The sequence below is a fragment of the Bombus impatiens genome, unplaced genomic scaffold (genome assembly GCF_000188095.3).
Source record: "Bombus impatiens unplaced genomic scaffold, BIMP_2.2 scf_0543, whole genome shotgun sequence".
NCBI lineage: Eukaryota > Metazoa > Arthropoda > Insecta > Hymenoptera > Apidae > Bombus > Bombus impatiens.
Window position 1 is genome coordinate 930,731 of NT_176962.1, and position 20,487 is coordinate 951,217.

Here is a 20,487-nt window from a genome sequence, read left to right on the forward strand (position 1 = left end):
ACAGCCGATACAAAACCGTGTCACTGCATTATCGCTGTTCTATTTGTATCCGTTTAGACGACAAAATTGCTTGGATTACCCACGATTCGCTCACGATTCGGCCTGGCCCCATCGGTTGACGTCGTCGTTTTATCGGTAATAGTGCCTCCGGTTTTATAGTGACACGCTGTTTTATACTTTTCGTGACTCGTAAATTTCACCAACGGCTTTATCGTTAATATCGCTTCGTGAATCTTGCAGGAGGACGCAGACCTCAGTGTCTCCTCAGCTGTTACAGCAATTTATCAACCATCAAAAGTTAACGGACAAACAGTTCTAAGCTTTCGAATATTGTGTGAATTTTAGCGCAAGATTTTTGACATTGGTCCGCCGTTTTTGTATCGTTGATATATTTAAAGTCTTTGTTTGGAACAAAAGTAAATTCAATCATCCGGTAGATCTACTTCGTCACTTTTCCCTTTACGATTACTATTTTAAGCTACAAATTACAAAGAGAAACTCTTCAAGACAAATGTCTTATTTCCATAAGTTCATTTATCGGAAGAGAATGGCATAAATAGTAACGAATACTAAAGCAAATTAAAATAAAAAATAATATTTATGACATCATTACTCTTCTCTACTTTTCGATATACGAAATAGGCCAATATACGTAGTTTCTGAACGCTTGAAATATTGATGAAACAACGAGGAATATCCAACTAATATCTTGAGCATAAGACAACGACACACAGAAAATTCGTGACATTCTGACACGAACAATAAAGACTGGAAGAATGAATGAACCGCAAGTCGATTCTAGGTTCGGTCAGACGCCTGAAGCTGGTACCGATAAGTAGTACGAGAGGCAAAAGCAATGGTGGACGGGTGTTTGAGAGGAGAGCGTGTTATAGACAGCGAGCATGGAAGCACGAAGCTCGAGAAGAAGAACGGACGGAGATAGAGAAGGACAGGTCTCTCTCTATGTCGGTGGAAAAATGCGGAACTCATGCAATTACAGCGTCTTTGCTCCGGAAAGATCGTACGGGTTATCAGCCACGTGTGTGGCAATAGCCAAAGGCACTATCGGCGTGTCCTACGCTATATTTCTTTTGTGTCAGCGATCTATGGAAACCAGCAGATCACAATGGGTGCTTGAAAGTAATTCTAATAGGGGGCTCCGCGATAGGCCGAGCTCGTTCGCGACTTAATCTACGGCCACGGAAACTTAGTCACGCGTACATACCTATCTCTATGTACTTACATGTTGCGTTGCAATGTTACGTAGAATGGAATTATATTTAGAAGGTAGATGGTGGATACTACGTTACGATACGTGGGTACCCGGTTTTTCAATTAACCGTCCAGAAATTTGCATGGAAATAGATGATATTTGCTTGACCCGTTCCGAACAAAATTTTTATTTCAGTTTGTTAAACAATTGGATTAACATTGTTATAAAGAATGGCACTCAAATTAACAAAGACTTTATGAGCAAGTATAAAGTAGGTTTAAATTTGCAAGTGAGGTTTCTGCTTAAAAGTGGATACACGTTCCGATTTGTGGGACGATAGATCTTGATACGAAGACTCGGACGATCAACGATATTATTCAATAAAATTGTCAATAAAAAAAGACAAACAAACGAAAAATGTCGTGAATAAGTGGATTTACGATATTTCTATTCGTATATGCTATAATGTGCTAATGAAAGTTCCGATGTTCCACGGTCAGGCAAAATAAATTTGAATTTCAACAAATTGGAGAGAAATCAACGGTTACAACTTGAAAGAGGAAATTTATCTATCTCTGTATAGCATGCGTGTGCGATGTTGTTTCTAGTAAAACATTGTGCAAGAAACTGATCCTGAAAGCCTTGTGCTGTTTTCAAGCACACCGCAATTGAGCCGCGCGACGATTTGAATTCGATTGTTACTCCTTCGATATGTCTTCGGCTAGTACAGGGTCCGAGTTCGGTTGTACTTTGTTTGCTTGTTCCCCTGTATCCAGAGCATGCGAGCTAATGTATTCTGAAGGCAATCATTGCGGTGCCTTGTTGTATGTAAATCACCGTTCCTGACGGAGATAGATTGTTTGAGGTAGTTTGCTACATCGTCACCGTTCCAAAATAGATTATATTTTGCCGAATTTTTCGCACTATGCCTATTTTAGGGACACGTGTTGAGAAAATGGTCAAATCTGAAAAAGTATTCGAAAAAAGAATACTCTGATATTTTTATCGTTTAATTACATGTTTAGTTGAAGTATAGAAATACAAGATTCCACAGAACGTCAATCAGTTGGAAAGGGAACGACGAACAGTATCTTTCAAATCTCGAATTAAGATCCAGATCATAAACTTCAAACCTCTCAGAAATAAAGATTTTCTAGAAAGACTTTATTCGGCATCTTGTTTTTCTTCGCAGTTTCTACACTTTTCGCGAAAAATCTGAAAGCAAGCGATAAAAGCGTAAACAGAGTGTCAATAAAATACCGGGAAATGAGTGGAATGTGTTGCAGCCGGTGCGGTGTGGTGCAGTTGCTCGATAAGATCGTTAAAAGTGAATCGTTGCGACGTTATACGCCACGAAAACATTCTGTTCGATCGTGCATTCATTTCATAATGTGTGTAAAATTATCGCGACCCGGAACGACGAATGTGAAACAACAAGGGCACAACCTATCTCTAATCAGAGCTTAGCCAGCGTATCTTTTACCGGAAACTTCATATTGGGAAGATTTGCGGATAGTTTTTTTTACCCTTCTTTTCATAACGTACTATACTGTATAAGAAGTAACTGCATACATAGATAAATCAAAGAATATAACATTAATAAAACTATATAAATAATGCAAATGAGTTTAATCTCTTATTGCTGAATACTTTTTCCCCTTAATATCTCGAGAAACAAATTTCCCCAACACCACAATCTGACGCTTTCCTTCTCGGCGTAAAGTACACGTGCAAAGTCCAAGTGCAATAATAACACGATTGCTCCCACGAAACCAATAACATGGCTAACGTTTCTTGTTAATACATCAGAACATTAAGTCGCCATTAAAGAAAAGTCGTGGAAATGATCGTCGGATCATTAACGTGTCACATAATGAAACAATGTAATATCATGTAAATGGTTAAAAATGCCGGTGAAGCGATGATGCACGACCTATTATACGAGTTATAAACAAATAGCGGATATAGTAGCCAGTATGCGATCGTTAAAGTATTTTCTTCGGCTAAGGTGTGGCAAATAATAAGCATTCTCGTGGCACGCACGTATCATGGTTATGACGATAATAGAAAAATTGGATAATTTTAAACATGAGTGGAAGCTGGTACCACCAGCGACACGTACGGTTCCGGTTCAACAAATAGAACACACATAACACCCGGACGATATTACACGACACGCACTTGTGACCGTTTCTTGATCACGATTCGGGACTTTCCAACATTCGATTGTAGCAAAGAAACTGTTAGTTCGAATAGTCAGGAAATGTCAGTCATGCATACACATGAATACTATACATTTCCGATATTGACGGGCTATTATACGCTAAAGTGAATCAAAGAAGCAAACTTCCACATACTGCGTAATAAGACAATTACAGACATATATATATACACATAGGTACTTTCTTTTTATCATTCTTGTATACATGCATTGTCAATCTTTTTCTAACTGTTTATTCATTAGGATCTGCTTAAAAAGATTTACATATCCTGCCTCGGAAATTCTAAATTACCAAAAGTACTTATCTTTATCACTAGCAGAGATGAGTTCCCACAATCTATATTTAATCTTTCGAGTGCTTCACTTTTTCCGCATGTGTCATCAATACATATTATATAAAAAGGTCTATAGCGATAAAAATGTTATCAGCACGTATATATATATTCTACGTCAGAATTAACAGGCATTAGAAGTTGCGCTGGTTAATCAACAAGTGACAATGTATAATAAATTCATAACATTACTCTTGGTCGTCCTTTGCTGCGCTCTTACGGTGCATCAAGTGTCAGCCGAAGTACCACCACGTAAGGAACTTTATTGTTATATTTCGTACTTATATACCATAATTTGTATTTAAATTTCTTGTTTAGAAAATTTGTTAGATATGAATGACTAGTTCAGCAGGTTCTCGAATTTTTTTAGAAACGAATTTCTTACTGTGAAATAGAGTATTGTCAATATTATAAAATAATTCGTATAAACTTAAAGATTACATTCTCTACGCTAGTCTTATAATTGTCATATTCGCTTTTAATAGCAAGGATTTTTCGATCATTAACAGATTGTACTTTACCATTGGTGACGGGCTCATGCAGAGGTTATTTCCCGAGATTCGGATACGATGTAGAGATGGGTCAATGCGTACAATTTATACATGGAGGTTGCGAAGGAAACTCGAACAATTTCTTAACTCTGGAAGAATGTGAGCGATCATGCTTAGTTTAGTAAGTCCTGTTTGTTTTTAGTCTATAGCATTTGAAAAACGGATTAGGAGAGAGCCGCGCATGCAGTAAGCACAATTAGTTTTGGCTTTTTCCACTGAATATTAATTATCACTGGTTAACAAATTTTAACCTTTTTCCAATTTTACAACCTTGTAGAAAAAGTTATATACGAAAGAATCTCTGCTACTGTCAACAACAAGGGCATAATACCAAACCATCAATTTCGCCTTCAAAAAAAATATGATACCATTGAGGAAAATCATCGTACGATTCAACAAATTCTCTGATCAGAAGAAAAGGAATATTGTTCAGCATTCTTTCTTGACATCGAAGATGCATTCGACGCAATTTGGTACAATGGATTACTCTCTAAACTACGATGTCTTCTACCCATTCGATTACACACACTAATCACATGTTACATTGAAAATACATAGTTCTATGTAAAAGTTGAAGACACTATCTCTGATATCAGTTCTATTAAAGCCTGTTTGTTTATATCAGAGGTGGAATTGTCAGACCTTAAAATTCTTAGTCTGTTCGCAAAGAAAGTAGTATAAGAACTATGCACCTGTCTCGTTTAAATACTACCACGTACAGATAAAATTAAAAGTATTTAATAACTTCATATCAGAAACATCTTGTGGTCAATTTTATTTACCGCTCATTTGTTCAAAAATAATACACTGATCATCATTATCTATCAATTAATCATTATTTGCTGCTTATTTGTTTAAATTTGCGTTGTTTAAGAAAGATTATCCTTATCTGACATAATATGGCAGTTATTAATTATACCTAACGATACTTTTGGACTTAATCCAGTTTATTTACCATAAATCGCAACAACAGGTACCGGTGCGGATACTGGAGTACCGCAAACTTTTAATCTGTACCGAAATTTAACGTGATGGTTCATACAAAATAAATCTTCGCATTCTCACACTCATCTTTCGTATATACAGGATGTTTGGCTGCAGGTGTAAATAAATTTAACGGATAATTCTTTAAACTAAGATAAGATGAAAATAAAAAATTAAAAAATTGCACTTTTGGCTTTGCTTTTTAGTTATTGACAATTAAAAATTAGCCGAAATATCCCTGTGCGCAAGCAAACCTCCTTACACAAGCGAAAGTAGATCAGCCTAAGCAACGGGGTACACAGGGATCCTTAAATCGAACGATGCATAGATAGTAGCTTATATCGTACATGTCGTAGAGAAGAAGATTATGACATTTGAAGACATAAACCATCCTGCGCGATGTTTTGTAAGTAAAATCGTAGATTAAACATTATATCTTTAAAATCCATAACAGTATATCGGAAACTGTCCCACAAAATTTTCAAGTTTAGGAGATTAATATTTTCTTTAATCCTTTGCCTCCATAAATACACACATAAACAATGTTTATTGTTAACCCATAGTAGGTAATTGAGTGCGCTGCTCGCGCAAAGAGATAAAGCCTGAACGTTGTAGAAAATAAGTGAATGAAATGAACCGAGTTGATATAATTACAAACAAGTCGTCTATAATATTTTCTATATTCGCTGTAGCAAATTGCAGAGGGCGTAAGAAACACTGAGATTTTTTTCTAGGTCGGTATTTCAGAACCTGAGACACAAAGAGCTATTTAATGTCACGTCTACTCTGCTTTTAGTTAATGTCACTACTATACTGAATCGATAACGTCGCATGTGACACAATGATGATAAGGAGGTCAGATGATCACCAAAACATGGAACACAAAAAATGTATGTTAAATGTCATAACTATGTTGTATTTAGTTAATGGTGTGGTATTAAAAATGCATTGAGTGTCACATCTATTTTATGCTTTGTTTGTGGTACATAATACATGTGATGTTTGTATAAGAATGTAGCAAATTTTTATTTCTATTGACTCAATCAGTTTTGCTAGTTCAAATGAATATAATTTCTATACATACTGCTTTAAATAGTAAAATATAAATCCTAGCAATTGCCTATATCTCATTTATGGTTTTATTGTTAGGTTAGCATGTTAACAACGCCACGAACAAAAATGCCCGCTGTAGCGATTTTGGCGCCCTAACTTCAGACAGTGTTAGTATGTATATGTATAGAGGGAATTGCTTTAAGTTTGGACACTCGTTTAACCTGTTTGTAGTGTGACAGAAGATTTAAAAGCGCGATAAGTGTTTTATAAAGCTTTATTTCGCTTAGTACGTAAGAAAACATCGTGTGGAAAAACGACCATACCAAGAGGTATATTGTAACATTTATTTCTTTCACATTCGTGTGAACAAATCGCTTTTGTTTATCTGAAATACATAACCTATGTTTTCACCTATAGATTTATTTAGAAAGTAACGTGTGCTAAGAAAATTTCTTATTGTTTAATATCATTTTAATATCATGTTTTGCATTAATATCACATTTCTGAATTTCTTTTTAGCATACAATCATTATAAGACAATAATACTTGTTTACGCGGATTTCTAACCTGTAAACAGAAATGTTATTTATTCTCCACAGAATTCAAATTTATTTATTGTTCTTTAATTTTCCATGTTTGTAATATACATAAACAACATCTCTGATATTAAATTTGCATATCATGTAGTGAAACTGATTTAACAAGTAATAATACTTATATGTATATTTACAGTGATATGAAGAGGGTAAAGCTGTGACAGTGGGAATTAAACATAAAAATAACCCCGGTGACGACAAGAATATTTAACCTTATGCCCTCAGCTACCGGTACGTATTAAACAGCTTGTAAATATATAATTATTTATCTCTTTTACAAAGGTATTGTTCTGCAAATAATTTTGATATTAACTCCTCAGCTTTATTATAGTAAAATTTATCAAAGTAAGCCTTGAGAAGTGTTGGACTTGACATATATTTGTTGAAATTAAATGATAATTGATTGTATAATGAATACCAAAGGTGTAACACCAATATCTGACCTTTATATAATCAATGTGGCACATACGTATTGCAGGAACTGTGAAGCAAAATAAATAAAGTACTTTGGATTTGTGTGGATGATATTACGTGAAACATACTTCCAGAAGAACTACATAATAGAAGTCCTCTTTAAAAGTAGTAGAATAGATTATAACATGCAATGAAGTTCCCAAGAAATATTCAATCGCTGTTGCTGCAAGAAAAGGTGTGCGCTTTCAGAGAATTTCAGAAGAATGCACAAATCCTAGAAGGTGCAGTTATAGAGCCATTATATAGGCTCTGTAAGATAAATAATAAAATTTTTAATTTATAAAAAAATGCTACAAACTACTGCATAGTATCTGTTATAATTTCATATAATTTGGTACAGAAACATGTTTAAATAATCTTTATGTAACAAGTTTATATGTCAATATAACACAAGGTATATGACCATTGATTAAGATATAACAATAGAATTCAATTTTTATATTAAGATATGACTATATATTACACAGTTTACGATCTTCATTTATGGTTGGTCTGTACCTATATGTAATACTATCAAATCATTTTTGTGTTATTCAAGAACTAATGCTTACTCAAGGCAGTTGAAAAGAGTGGATATGGATATTCAAACAGTACCAACCAAAAATGGTTTTTCCTGCTATCTGTAATGATACAATTAATTACACTATAAAATATAATTTACCTAACGCTAACTATTCAAATAGTAAAAGGGAAACACTACATGAAAAGTTACACATATAATGTATCGGTTTATTATTAGTATCGGACCAATGAATACTGATAATAGTCATTGTCAGTTCTTTTCTTTTTGTTTCATATGAAATAATACTTATATCTTTACACATTTTCACAGGAGGAAATAACCCCATAGGGCAACAGAAGGGTGGGGCGACTATGCCCAGTAATGAAGAATGCGGGATCCGAGATGTTTGGGGACATAATCTCGAAGAAGAATTTCGAACAATTCGGCAAGTCGTGCAGCAGTATCAATATATTGCAATGGATACTGAATTTCCAGGAGTAGTTGCTAGACCCATTGGTATAATATAATAAAATTATAATTTAGTTGTACAATAATTATTTGTAAAGTAAAATATGATACTTTATTATAGGAGAATTCAGGACTAGCGCCGATTATCAATATCAGTTATTACGATGTAACGTAGATCTCTTGCGGATAATCCAACTTGGTCTGACATTTCTCGACGAATCGGGAAATACACCTGGTGGTAGTTATACCACATGGCAATTTAATTTCAAATTCAATTTACAGTAAGTTATACATAATTCAATATAGAACAATATAAAGACATCAAATATAATAATACTAACGTTGAACAATTTTTTAGAGAGGATATGTATGCGCAAGATAGTATAGATATGCTACAAAACAGTGGTATACAGTTCAAAAAACACGAAGAAGAGGGTATTGATCCGTTAGATTTTGCCGAATTATTGATGACATCGGGAATTGTTCTTGTTGACGACATAAAATGGCTATCCTTTCATTCTGGTTACGATTTTGGCTATCTATTGAAACTTCTTACAGATCAAAATTTACCCCAAGAAGAAAGTGAATTCTTCGAACTTCTTAGGATATATTTTCCAACAATATATGATGTAAAAGTATGTTCTCTGTATGACATCTGTTATAATAAAAACTATTTCCACCTCTAATATGTGACATTTTGTTCACAGTATTTAATGAAATCTTGCAAAAATTTGAAAGGAGGTCTACAAGAGGTAGCAGAGCAATTGGAAATTCAAAGAGTTGGTCCCCAACATCAGGCTGGTTCTGATTCGTTACTTACGGGAATGGTTTTCTTTAAAATGCGAGAGGTAAACAAATATTTCGAATAAAACTATATTAACCAACAAATCGTATATTGTCTTATTTTTATAATTATATATATGTTGTTTTAGATGTTTTTTGAAGATAATATTGATGATGCGAAATATTGTGGCCATTTATATGGTTTGGGAACATCATTTGTCGTAAACGGTTCAGGAGGATACCTAGACAGTAATGGAGATAATTCTTCGTCTTCGTAATGTTAAAAACTACCACATCTCAGTCGCAACAGATTATTTCATTACAAATAAAATGTTATAAATAATGTTTCACTTAATGGTCAAGCGTATAGTTCATATCCACAATATTACATTCAAATCACTGCTGTAGATTAAAAAATATTACTACTTGAAAATGAAACTATAGGAACATTTTTTCATATTTGTGCATTTTTTGTATCCTTCAATTTGAGACTTTCATAGGTTTCTTCTGTGATACACGCTATTAATCGAGAACATTTACAATACTGTGCAACATAAAATATGTAATATAGTTTCCTTACAAGCATTTGTGACAATATTGGTATACAAGATACAATTGCAGTACAAAAGAAAAAAAAGGAAACAAATCTACTTTTAAGTGTTTTGCAAAATCTCTATTGGGATATGGAAGGTTGGCTAAGAATAATGCAAAAAAAAAAAAAAACGAAAAAATTAAGAAAAACAAATGCAAGATTGCATTGTTTAAGTACATTTATCAGTGTTCATATGTACATTTATCATGCAATGCATTTATAGATCACTACTTTTTATGCCTGATAATTCCTTATAATTAGCGTTTTAATAAATATTCATCAAAATTACGCTTTGTGCAATTTTAGATCAACAGAATAAAATATTGTTGCGTAGTATTTGAGAAACATATTCTATAATTCTGTTATCCTATTTTGTAGATACAATCAGCAAGTAATTTCCTCTTCATTTTTTTACATTATTTTTCAGGTAGTATTTCTCTTACACATACTTTTTATTGTGAAACGAATTAGTAACGTGACTAGGAAGATCTTTTGCCACACTTCAAAAATGAATATCGTAAAATACATTTCTTTTGTAAATAACACATCGTTCCGAAAATACAATAAACATCTTAAATAAAAGCTTTGTGATTTTTAATATCAACTACACAACCAAAAGAAGAAAAAAAGAACATTCTGAGTTACTTGGCAAATAATATAATAAAAAAACTGTGAAATCCGCTTCAGTTGAACTGCGGAAGACTTGGTCGTTGGGGACGAGAGACGGTACTTCACCACACGCCGAATATAACTGAATAAAAGTAGATGTGAATTTTCATACATATTCACTAGATCCAATCATACGTCGTCGTGAACAGCATCCGAAATTGGAACATTTTCTAGAAGTTTCGCGGCTTCACGACTCAGCTACGTCTTTAAATGTTGTAAATTTAAGGCCTTCGAAATTTCCGAATCCGAGTGCATCAGAGACTCGAAGAGTCCATTAAAACATTAAAACTTGGCCAGTTAAGAAGATCCCCACCGAAGATCGGTGAAACGAATGTAGGATCCTTGAAGACACGAGAGAGCTTCTTTCCTCTGACAGTTTTAATTATGCCGAGTTAATTCCAATAAAATATACCCGATGATCTCATGTCTGAGAGCTTCATTTAACTGACCAGGAGTTCGATAAATCCGAGTAAGTGGATGCGATTCGAGAGGCAGAAACGGAATGGTTATTGGCAGCGCAGTCCGAAGGGTAATCATAGATAGTCCCCAACTCGGTCTACCATATTTGATTGGGTTTTAGCGGGCCCTATGGGTCCTGTTGGGAATCCATGTCAGCAAGTTCCTATGTTACATTGTCTTACCAACGAGCGTCTTTTGGACCAGTTACAGAAATTTCAGGAGATGGAAGAAGTCAGTTACAGGAGCCCTGCCTCAGACGAAGGCAAATTCTGCGAAAGTCACTTCCAGGAGTCTGAGTTAATTTATTCGTCGTCAAATCAAAACTAGCTCTGTCCTTTTAACCCGACTATGCTTGATTTGACTCGGAAGTGGTCTTAGCTTGGATCCGAGGACATTCTTCTAGGTGACCGACTTTCGTTATGCATTGAGTATCGGAAATTCAGAAGAGCTGACATTGAAGTTACATCCAAATTTCCGAAAATCTTGTTGGTCATGTTACGCGAAAAATGACTCCTCGAGTGCTACTCCAGACGGATCGCCGGTGGTACGAACTAGAATCAACGTAGTGTCAGTAACCTCGGCGTTTATGGTTACAACATGGCCTTTACTACGGATGATTTCTCAATCATCCCTCGATTAATCGTCACGTAGTGATGACGTCAGATATCGAGTAGCCACAAGCGGATAAGACTATAGCCATATTTCTACCATAGACACCAAAGCATAAGCAGTCTTTCGTCTCACTCACTTTTTTTTACATCTTACACTCTCAATATCATTAAGCATATTATTAAGCGTTATTATTAGTCTTTGATTTAGTCGTTGTAGCGTTTATTAGCTGTGCTAATGTGGATGTAATCCTTATCCCGCGCACCAGCGGCTGACCACATGCAACCTCAAACCACAAGCATTATCATGTTATTCGATACAGTTTTCGGCAGACGAAAACGAGTGAGTCATATATTCTTTGTTTGTCGAACAATTAAGATTCCACCGCAATGCTACCGCTTTGCTCTATTGTACAAATGGATACAATACACCTTCGAAGTTCGAATAGTTCAATGTTCGAACAAAAATGTCAAGAAAAAGTTAGCTTAGCTAATGATTAAATAAATCATTATGAAATCGAAGAAGGACAGCAGCAAATCGAAAAGGAAAGTTGTTAGAACCACGATAGAGGTGAAAAAAGATCATATTCAAACATGAGGATGGCGTTCGTACATATCTCAGATCCAAGACAATTCACGTATAGGACCCTATGATTCAATGAAAGGAAACTCTCCTTAATAAAGTTAGATATTTTTTGAGTTTATATATTCCTTTTATGTAAGATTTTATGTTTTTTTATTTTTTTTATACACGATTTTATGCATTAAATGCTGTTATAAAAGCATCAGGACCGGATTAATCCATTCTATGTCAATTTTTATAGGAAAATGATTTCAGTTTTCGAACAAATCGATTTCCGAACAGTTCGTAATTATGTTCGACATCAGAGATTCCACTGTATTAGTTGGGTGCGTCTGACACAAGCCAGGTCATCGCGCGCATCGCACACATAGCATGATAATACGGATGATCAGTGAAGGCGACGGTTTGGACATCAAACAAACATTAAGAAACTCAGATCACTACAGAAACACCGGTCATCCTAAAGAAAAGTCTAGGACAAGTTGGGGAAAATCCGGATGGACGATAACCGTACCTGAAACGGATTATGTTCAAACTTGGTGTAATTATTGTAATTATTTTTATTGTCATTATTTATATTGCTCGTGCATCCGAGTCTCTCATTTTAAAATCCGGCATTTTTCCCAAATTCTGCTTGTCGAAATCGAGAGTAAATGCAGACACAATTTTATCTCGTTTAAAGGGCGTTTTGTATCCTTTCGAAAATGGGTCACTAGTTCTTCGTTCGTTTTATTCGTTCAAGTTTCAACGTTACTTTATCCATCCGTAGTAAGAAGATAAACGAGCTTTATCACAATATTACTGATATCAGTACCGCTATCACTACTCGTTACCTGAAACCAAGCTCAGTCTCTTTTACTAAATCAGACAAATCGGTACAATTTACTTCTGGATATTGAAAATGCGGAATGAATCGTATCTCGGTCGTGTTTTTGCTTTCCCAAAGTTGATCGTTTTCTGGTGCCTTCTTGTTCTACTGACCAGTCACATATCAGCACAAGTTGAAAATGAAACGTTCGAAAGTGTATTTGGACTGGATAGACTGGATAATAAGGAATCGATGTACCCAGAAATTAACAAGAATACCGGACAAATATCTCCGATAGAAACGCAAGATTTTTCCGAGGTAGTGGACTTGATTAAAGATGAAGATGATCACAAGGAAGGAACGGAGACAGGAGCGGAAGATGTCCCAGCCAGTACCAATGACAACCTCGACGAAAAAAATATACCTGAGGGTAAAATCATGTCTTCGTCTGGTTTCTCTAAGAAAATGATCGGAAAAAAGAATGAGAAGTATGTGAGGTACGGTAAGTATTTCGATATCAAAGGGCGTGACCACTATTTCTTTTTTTATTTCTGTAAAGAATGTGAAAAAATAAAACAAGACAGAACGTCTTTTAAATTCTAGGAAATTTATTTAGCGAAAAAACGTTGTACGTAAGTCAAATACATTCTTTTTAATTGGTGAATGTATTATTTTGTTATATATAGTCCAACTAACGAATCACATCTTATCTGTTTTATCAGTTACTCACTCTAGTATGAATCGAATGAATCATTGGATTGTATCTTTTGTAACTCGTTTTTCAATCTTCCTTCCACGTAGATATATTCCTCATATCTAGACTAAAATTATTTCGTTTGTTTTTACTTTTACATTTGGTCTAATCTAAATGATCGTGTTATCGCCCCTGTAAACATATTTCGCTCGCTGACGTTGTTTGTGGATACGTAACAACGATGTTAACAGAAAATCTGCTAAAACTGGTAGCAGTATTTTCATTTTCTTATAGAGTTATTAATCGAGCTACTAAAAAATCCAAATGCTTGAAATTATCGCACGTGATATCAAATATCGATACTAAAATCTTGCAATTCGTGTATCCTTATAGATTCTGATTTACCGGAAGCAGACAGATACGCGCCTCGTCCAGATGATTCAGTTCCAAATTATGTCTTAACAGAGACGAGACTGAAAGAAATTCGATCAGAATTCATGTATTGGTACTTCGACAAAGGTGGTAGCGATGACGAAGGCGATTATCAAAGGGAAATCCAAGCTTCGACGCCACAAGTACACAAGAATTTCAATTTTCAATTACCATTCTTTGGCTTCAGATTCAATTACACCAGAGTATGTTACTATTTGTTATCCTCTTATCATTAGTGATTATTAGATAATCTAATCTAAAAATATTGTCCGTTTAAAAAATTACAGGTATCAATGAATGGCTTCCTAGAATTTAGCGATCCTCCGATACATTATACATATCCTCTCGTATTCCCGATCAAAGATTGGCCAAGGAAGAACGATCCTAGTTTTATAGGGATATTTTTCAGTAAATGTCGCATAGGAGAAATAAGACCAACCGACATAGATCAGAGGAGACCCGGTGTATACTTTAGGCAAGTTAAAAATTACTAAAATTATTAAATAACATTTTAGATGATATTGGAATTTATCACGAAAACGAATTGTAGACTGGAACGAGATTTACAAAGGAGAACAGATCAATTTGGCGTCGAAATGCGTGAACGCCTCAAATGGGATATCCGCGAAGGAATTATTGGTACAGATGCCTTCGACCCTAAACACGCAGTCATAGTAACGTGGAAAAATATGTCCTTCACCGGTGGTATCGATAACTCCCTTTACAACACGAACACGTTTCAAATGGTCCTGGCCACAGATGAAGTGAACACCTACGTCATATTTAATTACCTGAATATTCAATGGAGCAGTCACACGGAAGCTGGTGGTGATACAATGTATGGAGAAGGTGGAGTCCCAGCATTTGTAAGTTCATTCAACTTTTATATTTTGCTCGTTACGACTGCATCAAATACATATACGCTTTTAATATAAGAATTTTATGATTTATTTAGGAACACAATTGTTTATCGTGTAATGATAAATTTATTGTCGGCGATATATTTCAGTGATGAAATGGAACTCGGGAAGTTTCCTAGTTTCCTTTATATAACGTTGCCTATTTAATTTTATAATTAATCGATCGAAATTAATTAACCAGTGTTATCTCTGCTTAGGTCGGTTTTAACGCTGGAAATGGCACACGAAGCTACGAATACAAGCCCTTCTCTCAAATGTCGACGATTCGCGATTTAACCGGAAGAGGATGGGCGAACGGTTTTCCAGGACGTCATATGTTTAGGATAGATGAAAACATAATGCCTGCAGTTTGCAATAAAGATATTTGTAAGATTGAACAACGCGTAGCGAGGAATCATTAATAATTAATGATAATGTCGTATATAATAATACGTTTTCCAGCTGGAGCAAATTTGCCTCTTGTGTTTGCACCCGAAAGCGGAAACATGTTAGGCGGTACCATCGTGAATATTACTGGTCCGTGTTTCAACGAGACTGAGAAAATTCGATGTATGTTCGAAAGTGAGTGGGTGATAGGTACTGTAGTGGACAAAAACCGAGCGATATGTGTTCAACCATTCGTGAAGGCACAAGGATATATTCGATTCGCGATTAGCATTGGTGACAGTAAAACATACAATTGGAAGGGAAAATATTTCATTGGTAAGCTGATAACATACGCAGTGACTTGTTAATATAATTAGGAATATAACTAAGAAATATCATTGTCGTAGTTTTTACGGTTCTTTATAATAATTTAAAAGAGTAGCTATTTAATTCGAAATAAAGATGAATAAAGAATTATGATCTTCAAAAGATATATATTAATTATAATAATTCTTATCAGAAACCCCAGCTACAGCGACCGAGAAAATCTTTGTGTCCAATAGCGTTCACCAAGCATATCCAGCTGAAATAAAAATTACTTGGGATCGATACAATTTAACCAGCAATTTGAACGCGGGAATACAAATATCTTTGTGGGGATATCGTGAGACGAAAACTACTCCCGAATTTGAATACATCACTAATTTGGAGGTTGGTTCGAGAAATCATTTGCCCGTGACATAATATTTAATTTTATTATCAATTAAAAAAAATATTATAATTGAAAAATTGTAGACAGCATATACGAATTTGGGTAGCTATATTATAAGACCAGCAGCATACCGTGACTTAAGCAATCCTTATCAGCAAGACATGACTTTCGGTTTTATCCAGCTCAATTTAACAGATCCGCAGCAACAAACTGGCCTTAACATCACGCCGTATGTAAATTATATGTAAAAAAAAAAAATACTTTTAGATATTATTTGGATAGTCGAATTACAAAAAACGTTTGTATAGGAGCCTATGGAGTAGACCAATTCCATTAGCTTGGTACTTCGCTCCACAATGGGAAAGAGGGTATGGATCAAAATGGCCTCAACGACTTTGCGACAAGTGGATTATGAACGACAGATATTTGAAAAATTTTGCGGCGGAAATATCCCTGTGTCCGTGTACTTTAAAACACGCGTTAAATGACAAAGGTCGTTTCCTTCCGGATTACGATTGCGATAAAGATTCGAATTTGGATTGCATGTATAATCTGCATGCGCATCATTGTGTGAGAACAGGGGCGCCAAAGTAAGTAAGATTTCTGTTAGTATAGAAGCAGAATTTTATAGGCAAAAGGTATTTTAATTTTTAATGTATGTTTGCTTGAAATTGTTATTGGAACGAAGTAATGATACAATCGGAAGAAACATTTTTCTCATGCTTTCCACTATTCCCAGTTCTTCTTTAATATAGCTCAACATTGCCGATTTTTCTTTTATATCATACTTTACTTCTTAATTTTAGCATGGACGGTTCTGAGCAGCAATGTTGCTACGATAAAAATGGCTATCTAATGTTGACTTACGATCAGCAATGGGGTTCGAGACCACATAGGTCCCACAACTTAGGATACTATCCATGGGACGAGGCGAACAAAGTACCAACTCTTTCTCATTGGTACCACGACATAATACCATTTTACATGTGTTGTATGTGGCAAGAAGAACACGCAGTCGGTTGTGAAACGTTCAGATTTGAAAGACGACCAAGTCAAGATTGTATCGCTTATCAGTCTCCAGCTATCGCGACGGTGTTTGGTGATCCTCATATTGCAACATTCGATGGCTTGGAATATACCTTTAATGGAAAGGGAGAGTTCGTTTTAGTACGTGTGAATAATCTGAAAGATAAGCTTGACGTGCAAGGTAGATTCGAGCAGTTGCCGAATAACGTGTATGGTGAAGTTAGGGCTACGCAATTGACATCTGTAGCAGGTAATTAATTTACAAAAACTAGTAAAGCTATAAAAATTTGATAATTCCTATTGGAATTAATTTAATATTTTTCTATACAGCAAGAGGAAATAATTCAGCAACCATAGAAGTTCGATTAAGGCCAAAACACTCGCAATGGAGATATCGCCTCGATGTCTTCGCCAATAATCGTCGAGTATACTTCGATAGGCCATCCATAAAATTTCAACACTTTACCGGCGTTGTTGTTTATACACCCACGTACATTTTAAATCAGAGTGAAGTGATCATCATGTTTGATACTGGTGCAGGTGTGGAAGTAATCGAAAACGAAGGATACATGTCAGCCAGAGTTTACTTACCCTGGACGTACTTGGTACGATTTAGAAAATAAATATGGATTTATATAATAAATACTGACAAATATATAGAATTTATCTAAATTTATCTATTTCATCTTAGAATAAAACCAGTGGTCTATTTGGAAAATGGAATTTTGACATTGCGGACGACTTGACAAATCCGGATGGACAGCAAGTAGCAGCGTCCAATTTGAACCACTTTGAGGCTGTACATAAAGACTTTGCGATTCATTGGATGTTGGAAGATAAAGAAGACGACGATAAAGGAGGACCATTGTTCACCAGAGAGTTTGGCAGAACTGCGAGTTATTATTCCAATAGAACCTTCGAGCCCGAGTGGCGTAAGACGCCTGCAGAGATACTACCTTCGAACAGGTGACTGTTATTTTAATAGTCTATTTATCCATCAGAATAACGAAATATCGAACTGTTTATAAAGAAAATATTTATCTTCCTCCATTGCAGGTCGTACGATATACAACGAGCTGCTGATCTTTGTGGACAATCATATCAATGTCAATATGACTACGCAATGTCGCTCAATCGTGATATGGCTCATTTCACGAAAAATTATTACAATACGTACACTGAAATAAGGGATATCAATATAAATGAACGAGGTGAGTTACAAAAGTATTTAGAGGATATTTAAGTCAATAACTATTTGTATAATTTGTTTCACGTTCTATTTTTTATTATTTCAGTGGTATCATGCGGTGTATTGGAGACACCACGCTTCGGACGCAAGAGTAACTTCTTCTTCGTGCCAGGTACGAAGGTAACTTTTGAATGCAATCAGGACTTTATATTGGTTGGCGATCAACGACGTGTATGCACCCCCGAAGGTCGTTGGAACGTGCCGGAGTACGGATATACGGAGTGTCTACGTGAGTATTTGAATTATAATTTTATATATTTGTTTTCTAATAAGACAAAGTATCATACAATAATCACCTGTTGTTTTTCTATAACTTATGTATACTTATCTTTCGAAAATCTTATTGATCTCCATGGCTACATTTCGCACATTGAAAATAATAATTCATTATCAAAACGGCTACCCCAACTACAAGAGAAATAAAAGAAAATTCTTTGGTATTACATAAATATAGGTCAGATCGAGTATGCTCAGCGTACAGCATGGACAACAATGGGCATTATTTGCGCCGTTTTAATTCCTGTAATAGCGTGTGTTGCTGGCGCCTTTCTTTATGTACGAAAGAATCAAGCGCAGGAAAGTTCCTTGAAATCGTGGCGTTATTCTGAACGCGGTTCTGGTGTTGACAATGATTCAACGCTGTTGTCTCGGTTAAAATCATTCGATAGACCTATTTCACCCGTTAGCGACACTAGCACTAGTTCGAGTATGATTAAAAAGCCTCATTCTTATGACAAAGTTTATCGTACACACGAGCCTTTGCCTAACAGACCAGATATTGATTTTGAAGATAAAGATTGGGATCTAAAAGAACCCACTTCTCTGACAGAATCGGAAAAAAGTACAACAGACTCTACTAGAAAAACTGGAAGTCCCAGTAAAGAAAGTGACGTCTAAAATATCAATAATATTAGATTTTCATAGATTTTTAAATAATATTCACGCAATATACTTGACATTTCAGAAGTTCGTTATTTATATGTTTCTTTTTCTTTGGGGAACATCTCTTCCATAACAGACATTTATCGATTTTTATCTCATCTCTGGTAATTATTTGCAGTCATATTTTCGAAATAATCCAGAATTAAATCACACACACTCGAATATCATTTGCACAAGAAATAAATTCATTCGTCATAGGAAATGAATTAAATTTTACGCCCAGAATTAATAAGACTTAATGTGTGTATATATATATACTGGTTTTGCTGTGGAATAGAAATGTTCTTTATTTACAAAACGATACATTATTACGTTGTTATACCGCACATAAGCTTTATACTTTTATAATATGTAATGTATAGTATAAATATTTGATTGCATTAAAATGCATTATTGTTTGGAATAATGGAAGTTTATTGTGACGTTTTTATACAAAATATTTGCTAATTAATGTAAAAAAATGCAATTCAATAAACTTTTCTATACCTTTAAATATTCAGGAAATTTCTATTCCACATGCATTTACTACACTTTTGATAAATCGTTTTAATACCTACTTGATTTTCATAGTGGAATGGAAATTTCCACCAAAAATATTGTTATTATTTTTTCATTTTTTTTATTATTCTCGTCCTTTATCCTTTATCCTTTCTTAATTATATTTGTTTTTATATGTGTATATATTATATCGATTACTATGTTTTTCATTTGTGTAATCGTCAATTATATTAATGCTATAAATTGTATTGAAAATCACAGGTCAACAGGAATATAGTTCTCGTCAAGCAGGTATCACAGCTGGTATAGTACTTGCTTGCCTAATACCAGTTATAGTACTGATTATTTTTGTGGCATCCAGACTTCTAAAGACACAGAAAGAACAAAGAGAACAGGAGGAAGCATTGCATAGGTATTGCAATTGGTATCGTAAGTTACAAATGGTAATTTAATCAAATATTAATCTTTTTATTTTTTCTACAGAGCGAGAAGTACAGAGCTCCAAAGATTACGCAAGCTCAAAGATGAACAAGAACCTACTTCACACACCAGTAAAGCAACAGAAATAAATTAAATAGTGGACGTATTTTTATACAAATTTTTTTTTATAACTTGTTTCATATCATTGCACATTGTATTCTTATCATTTACTCACTTCAAGACTTAGTTATATTTATTTTAGAAAAATATGTCTAATACATAATATAATTTCCGTACAATTACTTTTATAGTTATTGTTCAGATTATGTTTA

At 34.7% G+C, this 20,487-nt stretch overlaps 3 protein-coding genes across 8 annotated transcripts; all 3 read left to right on the top strand.

Annotated features, from left to right (window-relative positions):
• The first annotated feature begins 3,844 nt into the window (after positions 1–3,844).
• LOC100748734 (kunitz-type serine protease inhibitor Bt-KTI-like) lies at positions 3,845–4,938 on the top strand. 3 transcript variants are annotated; one of them, XM_033321951.1, is made up of 3 exons: positions 3,845–4,018; positions 4,276–4,433; positions 4,591–4,938. In XM_033321951.1, the coding sequence occupies exons 1-3, from the start codon at positions 3,934–3,936 to the stop codon at positions 4,723–4,725; spliced, it is 378 nt and encodes a 125-aa protein (XP_033177842.1). In that variant the 5' UTR covers positions 3,845–3,933; the 3' UTR covers positions 4,726–4,938. The 3 variants fall into 3 exon arrangements, with proteins under 3 accessions (XP_033177842.1, XP_033177843.1, XP_024224911.1); XM_033321952.1 differs by having other exon boundaries at positions 4,276–4,438; positions 4,595–4,874; XM_024369143.2 differs by lacking the exon at positions 4,591–4,938 and having other exon boundaries at positions 4,276–4,500.
• A 1,528-nt stretch (positions 4,939–6,466) lies between these two features.
• Positions 6,467–10,351, top strand: LOC100740992 (CCR4-NOT transcription complex subunit 7). 2 transcript variants are annotated; one of them, XM_012388253.3, is made up of 7 exons: positions 6,467–6,683; positions 7,087–7,181; positions 8,257–8,442; positions 8,516–8,675; positions 8,753–9,029; positions 9,102–9,242; positions 9,327–10,351. In XM_012388253.3, the coding sequence occupies exons 2-7, from the start codon at positions 7,166–7,168 to the stop codon at positions 9,453–9,455; spliced, it is 909 nt and encodes a 302-aa protein (XP_012243676.1). In that variant the 5' UTR covers positions 6,467–6,683; positions 7,087–7,165; the 3' UTR covers positions 9,456–10,351. The 2 variants fall into 2 exon arrangements, with proteins under 2 accessions (XP_012243676.1, XP_024224909.1); XM_024369141.1 differs by lacking the exon at positions 6,467–6,683 and adding an exon at positions 7,429–7,599 and having other exon boundaries at positions 9,327–9,636.
• A 2,569-nt stretch (positions 10,352–12,920) lies between these two features.
• LOC100748852 (protein mesh) lies at positions 12,921–20,451 on the top strand. 3 transcript variants are annotated; one of them, XM_003491245.4, is made up of 16 exons: positions 12,922–13,398; positions 13,984–14,225; positions 14,310–14,497; positions 14,573–14,888; positions 15,140–15,308; positions 15,384–15,644; positions 15,829–16,019; positions 16,104–16,249; positions 16,329–16,610; positions 16,827–17,296; positions 17,377–17,651; positions 17,738–18,012; positions 18,103–18,257; positions 18,342–18,524; positions 19,997–20,147; positions 20,219–20,451. In XM_003491245.4, exons 1-16 carry the CDS (start codon positions 12,990–12,992, stop codon positions 20,307–20,309), a joined length of 3,804 nt encoding a protein of 1,267 aa, XP_003491293.1. In that variant the 5' UTR covers positions 12,922–12,989; the 3' UTR covers positions 20,310–20,451. The 3 variants fall into 3 exon arrangements, with proteins under 3 accessions (XP_012243662.1, XP_033177840.1, XP_003491293.1); XM_012388239.2 differs by lacking the exons at positions 19,997–20,147; positions 20,219–20,451 and adding an exon at positions 18,750–19,413 and having other exon boundaries at positions 12,921–13,398; XM_033321949.1 differs by lacking the exons at positions 19,997–20,147; positions 20,219–20,451 and adding an exon at positions 18,750–19,413 and having other exon boundaries at positions 12,921–13,326.
• Positions 20,452–20,487: the final 36 nt, after the last annotated feature.

Coding starts and splice junctions, on each gene's coding strand:
- LOC100748734 (XM_033321951.1), top strand. CDS start 3,934: ATGTATAATAAATTCATAACATTACTCTTGGTCGTCCTTTGCTGCGCT. Junction 4,019..4,275: donor GTCAGCCGAAGTACCACCAC/GTAAGGAACTTT, acceptor GATCATTAACAG/ATTGTACTTTACCATTGGTG. Junction 4,434..4,590: donor AATGTGAGCGATCATGCTTA/GTTTAGTAAGTC, acceptor TTTTACAACCTT/GTAGAAAAAGTTATATACGA.
- LOC100740992 (XM_012388253.3), top strand. Junction 8,676..8,752: donor AATTTCAAATTCAATTTACA/GTAAGTTATACA, acceptor ACAATTTTTTAG/AGAGGATATGTATGCGCAAG. Junction 9,030..9,101: donor CAACAATATATGATGTAAAA/GTATGTTCTCTG, acceptor TTTTGTTCACAG/TATTTAATGAAATCTTGCAA.
- LOC100748852 (XM_012388239.2), top strand. CDS start 12,990: ATGCGGAATGAATCGTATCTCGGTCGTGTTTTTGCTTTCCCAAAGTTG. Junction 17,652..17,737: donor ACTTACCCTGGACGTACTTG/GTACGATTTAGA, acceptor ATTTCATCTTAG/AATAAAACCAGTGGTCTATT. Junction 18,525..18,749: donor CGGATATACGGAGTGTCTAC/GTGAGTATTTGA, acceptor ACATAAATATAG/GTCAGATCGAGTATGCTCAG.